Raw genomic sequence first — 14,152 nt, 5'->3', positions numbered from 1 at the left:
TGGACCAGGGCATGGAGGCAGGACATTCCAAGCACTTTTAAAAAGGGTATCTGTAGAAACTTCCCCTACTTCAAAGGAGGCACCAGGTAAAAAATGCAACCCTCAGACCCACTCTTCAGTTCACTTTCTGGACCTCCAGAAGGATTGTCAGAGGACTTCCTACTGCTGTGGCCTGCTGTGTACTTTGAAAGACTGCATTTCTGCACCAAGAAAGACTGCTTTGCTGAAGCCTGCCCTGAGCCCCCAGAGCATTGCCCTGCTGCTGTGCTCTTTACTTCACCTTGAAACCAGGGCTACCAGAGTGACTCAAAGGGCTAGCTGGTTCAGGGCAGAAGAGGCTCCAACCATCTTCTACCCGCACCTGGATCCTACCTGAATAAGTCTTGAACCTCCAAGTGGTGCCTATCTAGTCCTGACCCCTTGGAACTCGTGCAAAAGGTGCCCAGATATCCCAAATCTCTCTCTATGTACAAACGGGATTCAGTGTCCTAGTAGATTTCCTGTGCCAAGACATGTGAGTATTTGAAACATTCAAGAGAAAAATATTGAGTCAGAAAAGGGGAGATGACTGCTGCCTTCCAGAGGAGTGAGATTTTATAGTCAATACAAAAAAGCGTTGCAGACAGCAACAACACTTTAACAGTACTTATGGTATGATTTGGTGATGCCCCTTGCTCAAGACAGGATGAAGATGCGCCATCTTTGGGAAAGCCAGTGCCAGCCACGGCGAGTTGCCATCTTTGTTGTAAATAAGCAAACATTAGAAAAGTGAATTTATTAATCTTCCATGTCAGTGCCTCTCACATTTCAATGGATTACACTAGGAATTTACCTTTTAACCATACCTGGGATTTCTAGATCTCCTTAGTTTTTAAGGTTTCTAAGCTGAATAAATACAGATATACCACCACCAGATTTGAGTGGCCATTAAGAGCATGAGACATTTAAAACTTTCCTGTGAAGTTGGAGAACGTCATGAGGTTTTTCATCCTTGTCACAGGCAGGAGAGGTTTCCCAAGTTCCCTAGCATGAAGTTTACCAGTACTTAATTTGTAAATAAAAAAACGTACCGTTGCCCAAACTTCTCCTTTGAAACACGCGGCTGATTCAATTAAATGTGCGAACACAGAATGCTGAGACAGCGTATTCCCTAAAGTCCCCTCGGGCCTCTTTAATCCATTTAAAACGACTCGCTACCTCTTCAGCTCACCCTTGCTGACCTTCCAACTTCACAAAAAACCTAACAGTGTGAGGAGGGACAGGGTCTTGGAGGGGGTGTGGCCTCATTCTGAGAAGCATCTAAGAGGCACTTTTGCCCCCACCCCGGCCCCAAACCCCCTTCTTAAAAAAACAAGCTTGCTGAGGCTGTTACGGATATCCTGGGGTGGTTTCACACCCATTAGTGAACATCAGCAGCTGAAAGCATCCAAAACCGGGCTCCAGTTTGTTTTTCGTGTCACTGTATGATATTGGCTTCCCACCGGTAGACCGTCTGAGGGGTGCCAATGTTGTGTGTGACACTGTGGGACCGTGGGAGTTGGTAGGTCTGCTCTTGCAGCTTGCTGCTTTCTCCCTTTGTGACGCCTTGTTGTTTTTCTCTTCCTCTGCTTTTCCCATTAGTGTCTTTTGCTCACAGTAAATGCCTGATGTAGAATAACAAGTGTCAGCCCTCAAAAATAAGTGCAGGTGCCCCCTACCGGAAACCACTGGCCCAAATTAAGGACTGAGCTTAACCTAGCTGGTCCTGCAGGTGATGATTTTCTGCCAGAGGCCTACTCATGGTGATATTCTGTGGCAAATCATGGCGGAGTTTACAATGTTTCCCAACCTGTCCCAAATCCGATGAGGAGGTGGTGACTTGGAGGTCGTGGGAAGTGTGGCAAGCAGGAGACTGCCACAGGAGGGGAAAGGGTCGGGACAGAGGAGGGAGGTAGAGGACATTGCAGGAACGGGAAGGTAGCACTTTGGAATTTGCCCGGAGTGGAGCAGAACATGAGAACTGTCACAGACCAGATGCAGGAATGAGCTGCTCTTTCTTGCTGCAGGAATGCTGCCCTAGTGTACTAAGAGGTCACTAACGCAGCCACTTTTATAACACTTTTCAAGCTTCAACCTTAGCAAAGAGCCAAACAGCTTCGACCACCTCTAGGAAAAATGTATGTCCTGCATGCTTTAGATGTGGCCTCCATGGCAATATGTTCTATCCTGTGAGAAACTGTAGCCTCATCCCCAGTGGTGTGGTAAGTGTAAAATCAAGTGCAGGGGTATTTACACTTGGTTTGAAATAAGGGACTTCATTCACAAAGGTAAACTTAGACTTTTGTGAATGTTAGTTATTTTTTCACTATTTTTTGCTGTTCACAAACTACAAGTTAACAGTAAGTTTAAGACTGCGGAGAGTGTGCAGTAGAGGCTGTGTCTCCAAACTGGGGAACGTACATTTAACTCGTAGTTTGTGAATAGCCCAAAAAGTAAACTTATTCAAAAGTATAATTTAACTTTGTGAATCAGGCCCTTAGCCCGCATCATGTTTTTTTGTGCAAGTGTGCAGAGTCCATGGTTTTCACACATGCACTTTTTTCCAGTACCATGATAAGGAAATTGCATAGGAAAAATGTTCTTCTTAGTAGACTAGTGGAAAAAAATGCAAAGACGCTCTTATGCGATATTAACCACTGCGCAGTGCAACCCTTGGGATGCAGCACAAATCTGACCCGAGACCGTAGGAAGACCATAACTGACAGTGCAATGTTTACAACAGGTTCTACTGCAGGACGGAGAATGGGGCCATTACTATGTCCACCTTGCCATCTCACACATATGAAGCGTTGATTTAATGGAGGGAGCATAAAACACTTCACCCCCAGGTTATGGATGTTCTGCAAATTTATTTTCTTGGAAAGCATCTACTCCTTCACTTAGAGAGCCAAGCATGCATGCATTTACAAGGTGCTTAATAAGCAGTTTTTGATTTTGGGGGTATTTACATTTTTTTGAATGTAGAGGGAATTAGTAACATCCCAAAATCTGCCCAATGCTCAATTTGCAAATGCAGCATTATCTCATCACAGGGCAGCAATGTGTGCATTCACACATGCAGGTTACCAGAGTACCCGTCTGTTAACCCTTCTGGTACGAACAAGACTAGGGAATGTAACCCTATACGTGACCTTTATGCACATGTAAACTCAACATAATTGCATAAAATATGAGTTGGTGCTTGGATTACTAAACTCGTTTCCCTCTTTGGTAGAACATGCACATACAGAATGTAACATAACTTTACCCTTGCAAATTAATAAAAGTCACATTACCGAGTACCACAGCAGTTTCCAAAGTGACTGGCTTTGCTGGAAATGACTATTATTTACTATATTTCAATTATATCCTATTAAACAATTGTAGGGCCTGATTTAAAGCTTTTCAGGTGACTACTCCATGATAAACGTGATGGATTTCTCCTAGTTTCGTGCAAGTGCCCTTACTTCCAAAGGAGAAAAGAGTTGCTGGCAGAGTGCAATATATTGCAGGGGACACATTGGAAAAACAAGGATTTACCGTAGAACAGTATTTTGGTTAGAATCTGTTTCAAAGCAGGATTATTTAATGGGGGCAGAACTTTTTTCACCATAGGTTGTAATGCTCATGTACAGTTTGAGGCACTAGACATAATGTGAGTTACCCAGAATCAGAAGATCTTTTAATCAAGTGTAAATCCAAGTCTCAGAGATGTAAGCTAATCTCCTTAAGCCTCCATCTAAGCCTTGGTGGAGACACTGTCTCCACAAAAGTTTATAACATACCACAACCACAAGGCTTCCATCATTGCTGCCAATATTGTTCTTTCCTTGTATTACAGCAATGGTCATTCTTTCCTGGGGGATTGGTTGGGCAGTAGCAGACATCAACAGTTCAATGCAAGCAGTCAAATGTTGATGTGTCTATTCCACCTGACTGGCCTTCATCGCTGCCCATATGTGGCAGAGACGGCTTTTTGGTTACTTGTAGGTCCTGTTACTGGATAATACATGCAATTCCCCCCTTCCTCTACCAGAACTTTGATTGATGCACTGAAATAAGGGTGGAAATTTCAGGCTGGGATCGTGATAATATTTATCATCTTCCCTGTGTTTCTCAAATGTCCCCAAACAAGGCAATGCAATCCTAATGGCTACCACAGAATTCCAGGATGTCAAGGTGCAGGACGTCATCTCTCCTCCACAGAAACATCCCTCATCTACCTGAGGGGAATAGGTCTCAACTAAGATCTATCAGGTCCCCTAGGCCATTGATCCTCACCACCTGACCATGTCAGACTCGAGTAGTGAGTACTGCCACCCCATTGCGATGTGGCAGGAGTCTGATGGTTCAGTGGTTGTGACCACGGAGTGGAGCCCACATTATAATTGCCCATATGCCCATGTCTTCCACCAACCTATATTTGAAAGGCATGGAGTGAGTGAGGGAAGTGGTGAACTCCTTTGGGGCCCGCTTCCCTCCAAAGGGTCTAAACAGTACCCTATCACTTAAACCAAGATCCAGATTTGTTATTGTTTGGGTTGCATCGCAGCACTGTGTTTGCACTGCATCTGCGATGGGTGTTTATGTTATATCATGGTCTACATACTGTCTGGCAAAAATATAGTATTCTAAGTCTCATTTACAAATTATATTGCCCCAATGGAACAATATTTTTGTAAACGATATTTAGGACACTACATTTATGTCTTAAAAACAATTCAGGCAAATCCTGCTCCATTAATATTTTTGAGGCTGAATTCTCATTGGCCATCCTTGATGGTCGTCTGCAAGGGACAGCAGGACTCCATCTCTGAAGTCACATTCACAATAATACTTCAACTTGTGTTTCCTAAAGGGACATGGTTAACAATATCCTATAAAAAAACTGGCACGTTCATTAAGGACGTTGCCCATTCTCGTTATGTGCACAGTGAAATTACACCTTCTTAGACATTTACTCTTTGAAAGATTATTAAGTGGCATTGGACATTGTTAACCATTTATAGGGTTAATTTCAAGGTATGTTGCTCCTTTCCTCCTAACGTGCAACTTGCAAGGCGTCAAATGTGTTAACATTGCAAGTCACAGAGACATCTGCAACTCGAGATGTCCATTTCCCAGGTTGCAAAATTAGATGGCTTTCAGTGTGCACAGGTTTGATGCTGCAAAAATGATTTGTTCATCTAACCCTAAACGACTCCTTGGCCACAGGCCTCTCAAAAATGCACTCATTTCCCATTTTTGTTGATCATAAGTGTTTTGTCTTTGCTCCCATAGCCACCATCTCATCAAATACCCAACGCAAAACAGCCCGTTATCTCAGAAATAAGGAATTAATTTGAAGAACTGGAGGGCACTTTTGGGGTAAATGAGCTCACCACACCTACTGCTGGCACAGGCTGGCACAAATTCAGAATATAAGGGCACATTAGGGGCAGGTGCGCTGCTCGATCATGTCGCTGCAAACAGTTGAATATATTGCCACGCTTCTGCCATCATGGTGGTGACTGGACGCTAGCTGCTTGTAGTAAAATGTAATCACATTGTTAAATGCCTGACCGAGCTTGCGTACCTGAAAAGCGGAAGCAGTAACGTCGGCTTCTGATGTGATGTTAGAAATTTCCTCTAAAATCTGCACTATGGTCCTCAAGTTTCCAGCTGTTGTTGGGACACTTCGGTTCACAACCAAGTCTGAGAGCTGCCAAATTACATGTGGCAAGTGTTCTCGGATGAAACTTGCATTATTGGCCTGCAATTTAAAACAGGTATACATCATGTACTTTATTTCGAATCATTTCAGCATATGTAAAATGCATTTTCTTGTCTTCGGTTTTCTGTCATCCACATCAAAAAAGTGCATGGTTAACAATGAAATATAATGTTTATTAGGCAGCATCTTAGTTTGATAAACCTATCCGAAAATTGTCGAAAATAAAAAGAAAGGTTCTGATAACACTATTACCGCCCCTTTTTCTTCATTTTGCACATTTATGCTGTTGCAATAAAATTACTTCCTTTTTGCAGTTTTACCTCATCCGAGATGAGCAAAAAATTATTAAATGGAGACAAAATCAGTCAGCTATTAACACCATCTAGTTGAGGATGGGAGCTGCAACGAAAAGTTGTGCAAAGCATTTATACCAGTGTGATCGGTATTTTATATTGTACTCTCCAGGTCTCTGAATTTAAAACCATCAAAATGTTACTACTGCTAGGGAGTTCATGATCCTGACCGGCACTTTAGGCCAGTCGGGCACCACCTGTTCTTCTGCCTCAACTCCACTATTGATGACGCAGAAATGAAGGTTTTACATTTATTAGCGCATAAACGTAGTGCTGCAATAATCAAGTGTGACTTTAACCGAACTAATAAAGATTGTACGGGGACAAATGTGCCCTCAGAGTAGTTCGCCAACATTTATAAGCGTGCTTTATATAACGTGATGTATTAGAATTGTACTAATCTGACATAACCGTAAACGTGTGCCATGATTTGCTTGTTTGAAATGTTTTAACTTAGCATAACTTTAGTGGAGGCTTCGGCCTAGTTGCCTTGTCTCACGGTTTAGATGCTCGTGTTTTTCTAATGTGCTAATAAACGTGTATTCTTGCTTGAAGCTGTACTTTTCCAGTGAGATCGGTTCACATGCTTATCTTTAAGGTTTCGTGCCAGCCTGGCATCTTCTTCTTTGCTCCAAGGTCAATCTGCAGGTGCAGACAATGGAAGCTCTGAAAGTGAGTTAATTGGTAAAATATGTTGCAACTTACGTTCCCGACTCCAAGGATAATGTATGCCTAGGTAGAAGCTTGTGAATTGTTGTTTTTGATTGGACAATTTGAAGCCAACCTATGAACCCTCCAATGGAAGACCCTACTGGATTTGAACTGTTGTTTATTTAAACCTGGTGCACAAGAAGAAAGCAGCCATTAGCCATTACCCATTGCACCCATTGAGGACACTGGACATTATTGCCCATTGCAGCCATTATGGCCCATCTTGCCGACCTCGTCATTTTGCCATCTTCTACGATGCCAATTGATGTTCGACGCCATTTTGAATGAGACTTTGATGCTTTCTCTAATCGAGAGAAAGAGACTTTAAGTAATTCTCGCCCTAGAGACTTTAACTTTGATTTGTCCCTTTGCATAAAGTAGTAGTTTTGTCCTTTTATCTTGCCGCTGTGAGGCAATTGCCCCGTCCACCCTGCCCCTTTGCCCCGTCCCATGCTGATCGAAACCGGTACCTGTGAGACGAAGACTTCCTTGAATGCTGATTGAATTTGGTAAATATGAAAGGAAAATGTACAATTGCATTGTGTTTCTTTTTAGGTAACCAACTGCTGATTTTTTATAAGAGCCCTAGTTAGGAGTTTTCCAAATTAATGTTGCTAAATTGTTTTTGCATGAAATCCCACATGCAGATGCTAATTTGAGGTTAGATGAGGATTCATTTGTTGCACGATGCAATTTGAGACCTTGTTATGCTGACTAATGTATGCAATTAGCCCATTACAGATTATAGTTTTAGTGGTTTGCGTTGCTATCATCGAATGCATTGTTATTCAAATGCTGCATAGATTGCATCTTTTTCGCGGTTATGGACAGCTATTAATGTTCATTTACATATATCATTTGGTGTTGAGACACATTTATATCGTGCTAGCTTTGTTAATATAGGGAAATAAATTCATTAACCTTGAATGAACTGGTGTGGTTATTCATGGCCGAAAGGTCATGGTTCGCCGAAATGTTTTCTGGATTAATTGTGAAGTGTTATGTTGATCAGGGCATTGCTTATGTTCGTTATTGATTATTGATTTGATTAAATTGACTAATCTTGGGTGAAGAGAGCCCCACTTGGTCAAAAGATTCATCGACCCAAGAGCGTCCAAATACAGGTAATTTATTAGGACGGAACGCTCTATCAGTAGATGGTAGCAGAGGACGGTTTCGCCCTTTGGGACCCCACTCGAGAGGTAACGGTTACGCCCTTTGGGACCCCACTCGAGAGGTAACGGTTTCGCCTTTTGGGACCCCACTCGAGAGGTATATGGTGTTGAATTGACGGTTTCGCCCTTTGGGACCCCACTCGAGAGGTATATGGTGTTGAATTGAAGGTTACGCTCTTTGAGACCCCACTCGAGAAGTATATGGTGTTGAATTAGATTTTTCTTGGGTAAAACAGATTGAGAGAATGATGATGCCCTAAGTCCCCCGTGACTTTCCCGGGATCTCGGAGCTTGCGAATGGAGAGAATGGAGGTGTGAAATCGGCGTTGGCGGTACTAGTGACGGTATGAGTGAAGTCAGGATTTTGCGCTTGCACAGCTTATTGCCGCAGATTGTTTGAAAAGGTTGCGAGGATTTTAGAGAATAGCGGAGGTGCGACTCCGAGTGTGAGAGTAGGGAAGTCGTCCAACTTCATGTGCATGTGGCGCTTTGTGCAGAAAAAGGTCCACGTGGTTGTTGTTGTTGAGACGGGCCCTGCGAGGTCAAGAGACTCCGGAGTATGTTGAAAAGTGTATGAGACACTTGTTTTATGTTGTGGTCTGGTCGGTTTAATAGGTTGACCGGGCGTGGTCAACGAGTCGGTACGTGTGTTAAGGGAGTGAAAGAAAACTTCGACTTCGGGCTTTGACAAATTCTAAGTGCACTAGAATAGATCATTGACAAGTTGAGAGCAGAGTCTGCGGGTCAGAATTTGCTTGCGAAAGTTGGGACCGAGAAAGATGGAATAACTGCCGAGGCTAGTGAAAAATCCCTAAGGTCCTGAAGCGATTGTGTTACCCTTCCTGTAGTAAACCGACATATCTGTTTTATTATTATTTGGTTGCTCGCGATACATGCCAGAAGTTGTTACGAGAGGAGCTGAGTGTAGGAGGACAAGCCGCGAGGCTTTGTCAGCTGCAGTGTGTGAGTGTGACGTCACTAGGAGCCGCGCTGGGATAGGTTGGTTGCAGAAGAAGGGTCGCGCACAGATTGGACGCAGTCCGTGGGGCTCGATTGGAAGGGGAAAGGCAAGCGAAGAGTATTCCGGGAATTAAAGTCACTTATTGATTACAAATTTTGTGAAATAAAAGACGAGAAAATGAAATTTTTTAAAGCATTAAAGAGTGCGATGAAGGGGGAGTCTTACATTAAAGCGAGCGTAGGAGAGGAGACGCCACCCGAAGGTACACCAGCTTACATTGTAATGGAGGAAAGGGGGGTAGCTCCGTGCCTTTGGCTAAAGCAATGGCACAAGCTGACAGAGAGACATGGGAGCGTAGCGTTCCCGATCCATGGGACATTCAATATAAGGATCCTAGAGAATTTGAGATTCGCGATGTACGACATGAAGGTACCTCCAAGGCCAGCACAGTTTGAGGCTCTAGCGATTTGGGAACTAATGGCTAGACAGCAACAGCAAAAGAAGTTTGAGACCAGGATAAGAAAGGTAGAAAAGACACTAGCGGACGCTAGGTGGGATAATGCACAGAAGGTGTGGAGGTCAGATATATTGCAGGGGATAAAATTGTTTCCCGCAATTGCTAAGGAAGAAGAGGCGACAGGCAAGAAAGCTACCTGTAAGACAAACAGGAGGTGTTCCAAAGATAGAGAGGACGAGGAAAAGTTAAGGAGAGAAGACGAGTCAGAGGATGAGGAGTTCATCATGCAATTGCTGAACGACCGTCCACCACCTTATGTAGAGAGTGAACAAGGTCCAAGTACCAGTTCTGCCCCTCCGGCAACGGTACAGAATAATGAAACTCCGAATTCAGAAACGCCATCGGGATCTAAGGACCCGAGTTTACTGTTCACCCCGCAGATACCGCAGGTTAGGAGAATATATCCAGATGTGCCTATATTGAAAACAGCAGAAAATTATCAGCCGCAGGTCCCAAGGTACTACAGCAGTGACAACAGTACGGGAATGATTCTAGATCCAACCGTAATGGGAGTACAGAATGGTCGTAACCCAACATTGGCACAAGCTGAATCAACCCAGTTTTTGATGCCTCAAAAGCAGATGCAGGGGGGGACCGCACATGCTCAGATGACGGGGAGTCAGACGGGCATGCCGGCAATGATGACCCATAGTGTGGGAATGAACATGCCTCAGAACCTGGGGAATGGACAGAACCCAGATGCGATATCCCTACCCATTACTGTAGGTCCACCGGTACCTTTGTACATTCAGCCTAACTCAGGTATGAGCGGTCAAGGATCAGTGGTGCAGAGTGGGACGGAAAGGAGGTGCATAGAAAACACTCCAGAGACAACTCCGATAGCGGCTCTGCCAACTGGATCTGGGTCCTTGATGGAGTTTAGTCCCATATGTGCTCAGTCAACAGTGGTGAGGTCGAGTCCCCCACTGATGATACTGCTATCATTGAACACTGAAAAGTTGCCGCAACCATCAATGGCAGTCGATGTGAATGCTACACTGATGGGGTTGAATGCGCAACAGCTGACACAGTGGTTCAACAGTCTGAATTCCACACAAAGCTCAGCCAGTGGGAAGGGAGAGGACTATCTGAATAGGGTCAGGTTGAACATGGAAGCAGAAGAATTGGTGGAAGGGACTATGGGTTTGAATAGGTTAGAGTCCTACTCGGAAGAAGAGCTGAGGTATCTATGTCCCAGGATTACGAGAGAAGTGAACAAGGTACATAGAAGGTTGCAAGAAATAGCTGACAAAAACGGGGTTGAGATAGACAAGACCAAACACTTGAGCAGGAGCTATAGATTGGATTTCGGGACCACAGACTTTGAACACATGAGGTCAGCAGGCATGAAAATGCACCTTAGAGAATTGCTGCAGAGTGCACAAGTGTGGAGGTGCTTAGACAAATGGGAAAGTAGATGGGCAAAGAAAAAGGAAAAGAAGAAAGATAGTGTCCCAGAGCATAAGGAGAAAAGACCACAGAGTAGTGATGCAATAACCATGTTACCAATGAGGGAGACAGCAGGGGGAAAATTAATACATGTACCGTGGCACAGAAGCGACATTCAGTCTTTTACGGATGATTTTCCCAAACTGAGAGAGAAACCGATTGAATGCTATCAACAGACTGATAGGTTTGTGAAGCTTGCAAAATGTCTTTGGGAAGACCTGAACACCCTCTTTGAGATTGTGGTTCCGGCAGACTTGTGGGAAGACTGCAAAAGGGTTGTAGGTTGGCCGACAAGTGAACCAGAGAGAGACAGGGATACGGGTGCACCATCACCTATGGTAATGAGCTTGTACTATAAGGTGATTGAGCACTTGAAGACGAAGGTTGCCGCGAGAAATGTGGATTGGCAGAAGATTGATCGGACTGCCCAAGAGGCTAAAGAGTCGATTCATGGTTACTATGAGAGGTTGTTGAAGGCGTTCAAGAACTACAGTGGCACGGAAACAATAGAGGCGAAGGACATGCTTCATTTTGTGTTTAGATTTGTGGAAGGGCTGAGACCAGAGATAAGTCAGATGATAAAGACGCATTTGATTTGTTGGCAGTCGAAACCGATTGATGAGGTGTTGAATTATGCGAAATACTGTAGCGACGAAATTGAAGTGAAACAGAAAAGGTTGAAAGAGAAAGTGATGGTGATGCAACTTAAAGCAGCTCAAACAGGTTTGCAAGGGTTCCAACAGCAGATGCCGCAGCCGCAGCCGCAGGGAAACATGGTGTTTCAGCCACAGGCGAGAGGCAGAGGCAGAGGAGGCTTTGGGAGTAATGGTCCGGATTTGAACACTGTTGCGATTCCGAATGGTGTGCAGGCAATGAAAAGGGTGATGCCGTGTCACGTGTGCGGAATCGTCGGGCATTGGAAACGCGAGTGCCCGATGGTGGTGCAGGAAGGTGCAGGTGTTGGTCAGCAAAACAATGATGTCAATGCATTCCAGACAATGAGGGGACCGAAAATGAGAGGTCCAAACCCAAATTTTCAGACCATAAATCAGCTGCAGGGATTACAGCCCATGCAGCCGCAGCAGATGCAGATGCCCCGTACGCAGATGACGCAAATGCAGCCAATGCAACAGCAGTTTCCCATGGTACCTAATCAGCAAATGCAAATACCTTTGGCACCAGTGAGTCAGCAGCAAGTGATGGTTCCTCCACAGGTCTCGGGTCAGGTGATGAATACAAATGGCACAGTACAACAGTTCCCATTACACAGTGAGAATGGAATAAACAATGTATGGGAGAGTGAAAGTTCAGATGAGGAGGGAAATTGTGTGCTTGCAGCATCCTTGGAAGTTGATCAAAAGGGTCCATATGTGGAGGGAAGAGTTATGGGTCATCGTGTTTCATTCTTGGTTGACACAGGAGCCACCCGTTCAACTGTTAGGAGCATTGAAGTACCAAATTTGCCACTCTCAGGGAGAACAGTTCAAGTAGTGGGAGTAGCAAACAGGCACCTGACGAACCCAATCACAGATCCAGTACAAGTCAGAATTGGTAACTATCAAGGGTTACATAATTTTGTGGTATGTGACTCAAGCCCGATAGCACTGTTAGGGAGAGACCTATTGTGCAAATTGGGATGTTCGATTATGTGTTCGAACAATGGAATTAGAATTCAGACGAGCAGTGATGGGGAAGAAGAGGACAGTGTAGAAGGGGATGAGATGGAAACTGTCGATGAAGAATATCCTCTGATTAACCTTTTCCCGATGATAACTGAAGAAGATATTCCAGCTGAATTACGGGAAACAGTCGGAAAGGAAGTGTGGGATATGACAGGAAAAGAGGTGGGATTGGTGAAAGGAGTGGAACCAGTGAAAGTGACCGTAAAACCCAATGTAACCTTTCCCCAGACCCCACAATACCACATGGCACAAGACACCCTTATGAAAGTCGCCCAACTCATTGACGAGTTTGTAAAACAAGGAGTATTGAAAGAAGTGTTAAGCAGTCCATGTAATTCACCAATCATGGGACTAATAAAGCCGAGTGGAAAGGTCCGAATCGTGCAGGACTTGAGGAAAATAAATGACATCATAATTAAATGCTGCCCTGTAGTACCGAATCCAGCTGTGATAATGTTTCAAGTCCCTTGCGATGCCGAGTGGTTCTCAGTAATCGACTTGTCACAAGCATTCTTTTCGGTGCCTCTTCATGAGGACAGCCAATTTCTCTTTTGTTTCAAATTCTTAGACAGAGTTTACAGTTGGTGTCGAATTCCTCAAGGGTTTTCTGAGTCACGGTCAATTTTCAATCAGATTCTAAAGAAAGACTTGGAAGCGTTAGAATTGCCATTCGAGTCAACCCTAGTACAGTACATTGATGACTTACTGATTGCATCTAAGACAGAAAGTTGCTGCCCGGCGACACCATTGCTCTACTGAACCATTTGGGAAGGAATGGACACAAGGTGTCTCCTTCAAAGTTGCAGTTCTGTCAGAAGAAAGTAAAATACTTGGGTCATCAAATAGAGAAAGGGTCACGGAGAATAATGAAGGAAAGAATAACAAGTGTACTTCAAATGAGTCCACCAAAGACAAGGAGGGAGGTGAGGAAGTTTTTGGGGATGGTGAGCTACTGTCGCCAGTGGATTCCCAACTTCTCAACTCTAGCAAAGCCTTTACTGAAACTGACCCAGAAGGATGCCTTGGATGAAATTGAGCTGAAAGGAGATGAGATGGATGCTTTTATTGAATTGAAAGAATGCATGTGCAGGGCTCCAGCTTTAGGTATGCCTGATTACACAAAGCCTTTCACATTGTTTTGTCATGAACGTGATGCATGTTCTTTGTCTGTCTTGACCCAAGCCCATGGTGGCATAAACAGACCAGTAGCGTATTTTTCAGCTACTTTGGATCCGGTCGCAGCAGCACTGCCAGGGTGTTTGCGCGCCGTAGCAGCAGTTGGTATCAGCCTCACTCAGAGTGAAGGAATAGTGATGGGACACCCATTAACAGTCATGGTCCCTCACTCAGTTGAGATACTTTTGACCCGCTCCCGAACGCAACACATGACTGGAGCAAGACTCACAAGGTATGAAACAATAATTCTGGGCTCACCGAATGTGCAGCTGAAAAGGTGCACTACGTTGAATCCAGCAACCCTGCTTCCCGGTGAAAATGCTGAAATTGAGAACGCTGAAGACGTCGAGCACGACTGCCTTCAGGTGACTGAATTTTGCACAAAACCCCGACCTGA

At 44.3% G+C, this 14,152-nt stretch overlaps 1 protein-coding gene across 1 annotated transcript in view; it reads right to left on the bottom strand.

Annotated features, from left to right (window-relative positions):
* Window positions 1–14,152, bottom strand: part of LOC138297146 (adhesion G-protein coupled receptor F1-like) — a 236,413-nt gene that overhangs the window by 51,347 nt on the left and 170,914 nt on the right. The window contains exon 8 of the mRNA XM_069236636.1: window positions 5,594–5,770. Within this exon, the coding sequence (XP_069092737.1) occupies window positions 5,594–5,770 (177 nt within the window). The remainder of the gene's footprint in view (window positions 1–5,593; window positions 5,771–14,152) is intronic.

This window comes from Pleurodeles waltl, chromosome 5 (assembly GCF_031143425.1).
Source record: "Pleurodeles waltl isolate 20211129_DDA chromosome 5, aPleWal1.hap1.20221129, whole genome shotgun sequence".
Classification (NCBI taxonomy): Eukaryota; Metazoa; Chordata; class Amphibia; order Caudata; family Salamandridae; genus Pleurodeles; species Pleurodeles waltl.
The sequence above is the reverse complement of the archived record's forward strand: the minus strand, read 5'-3'. Positions and strand labels throughout refer to the sequence as shown.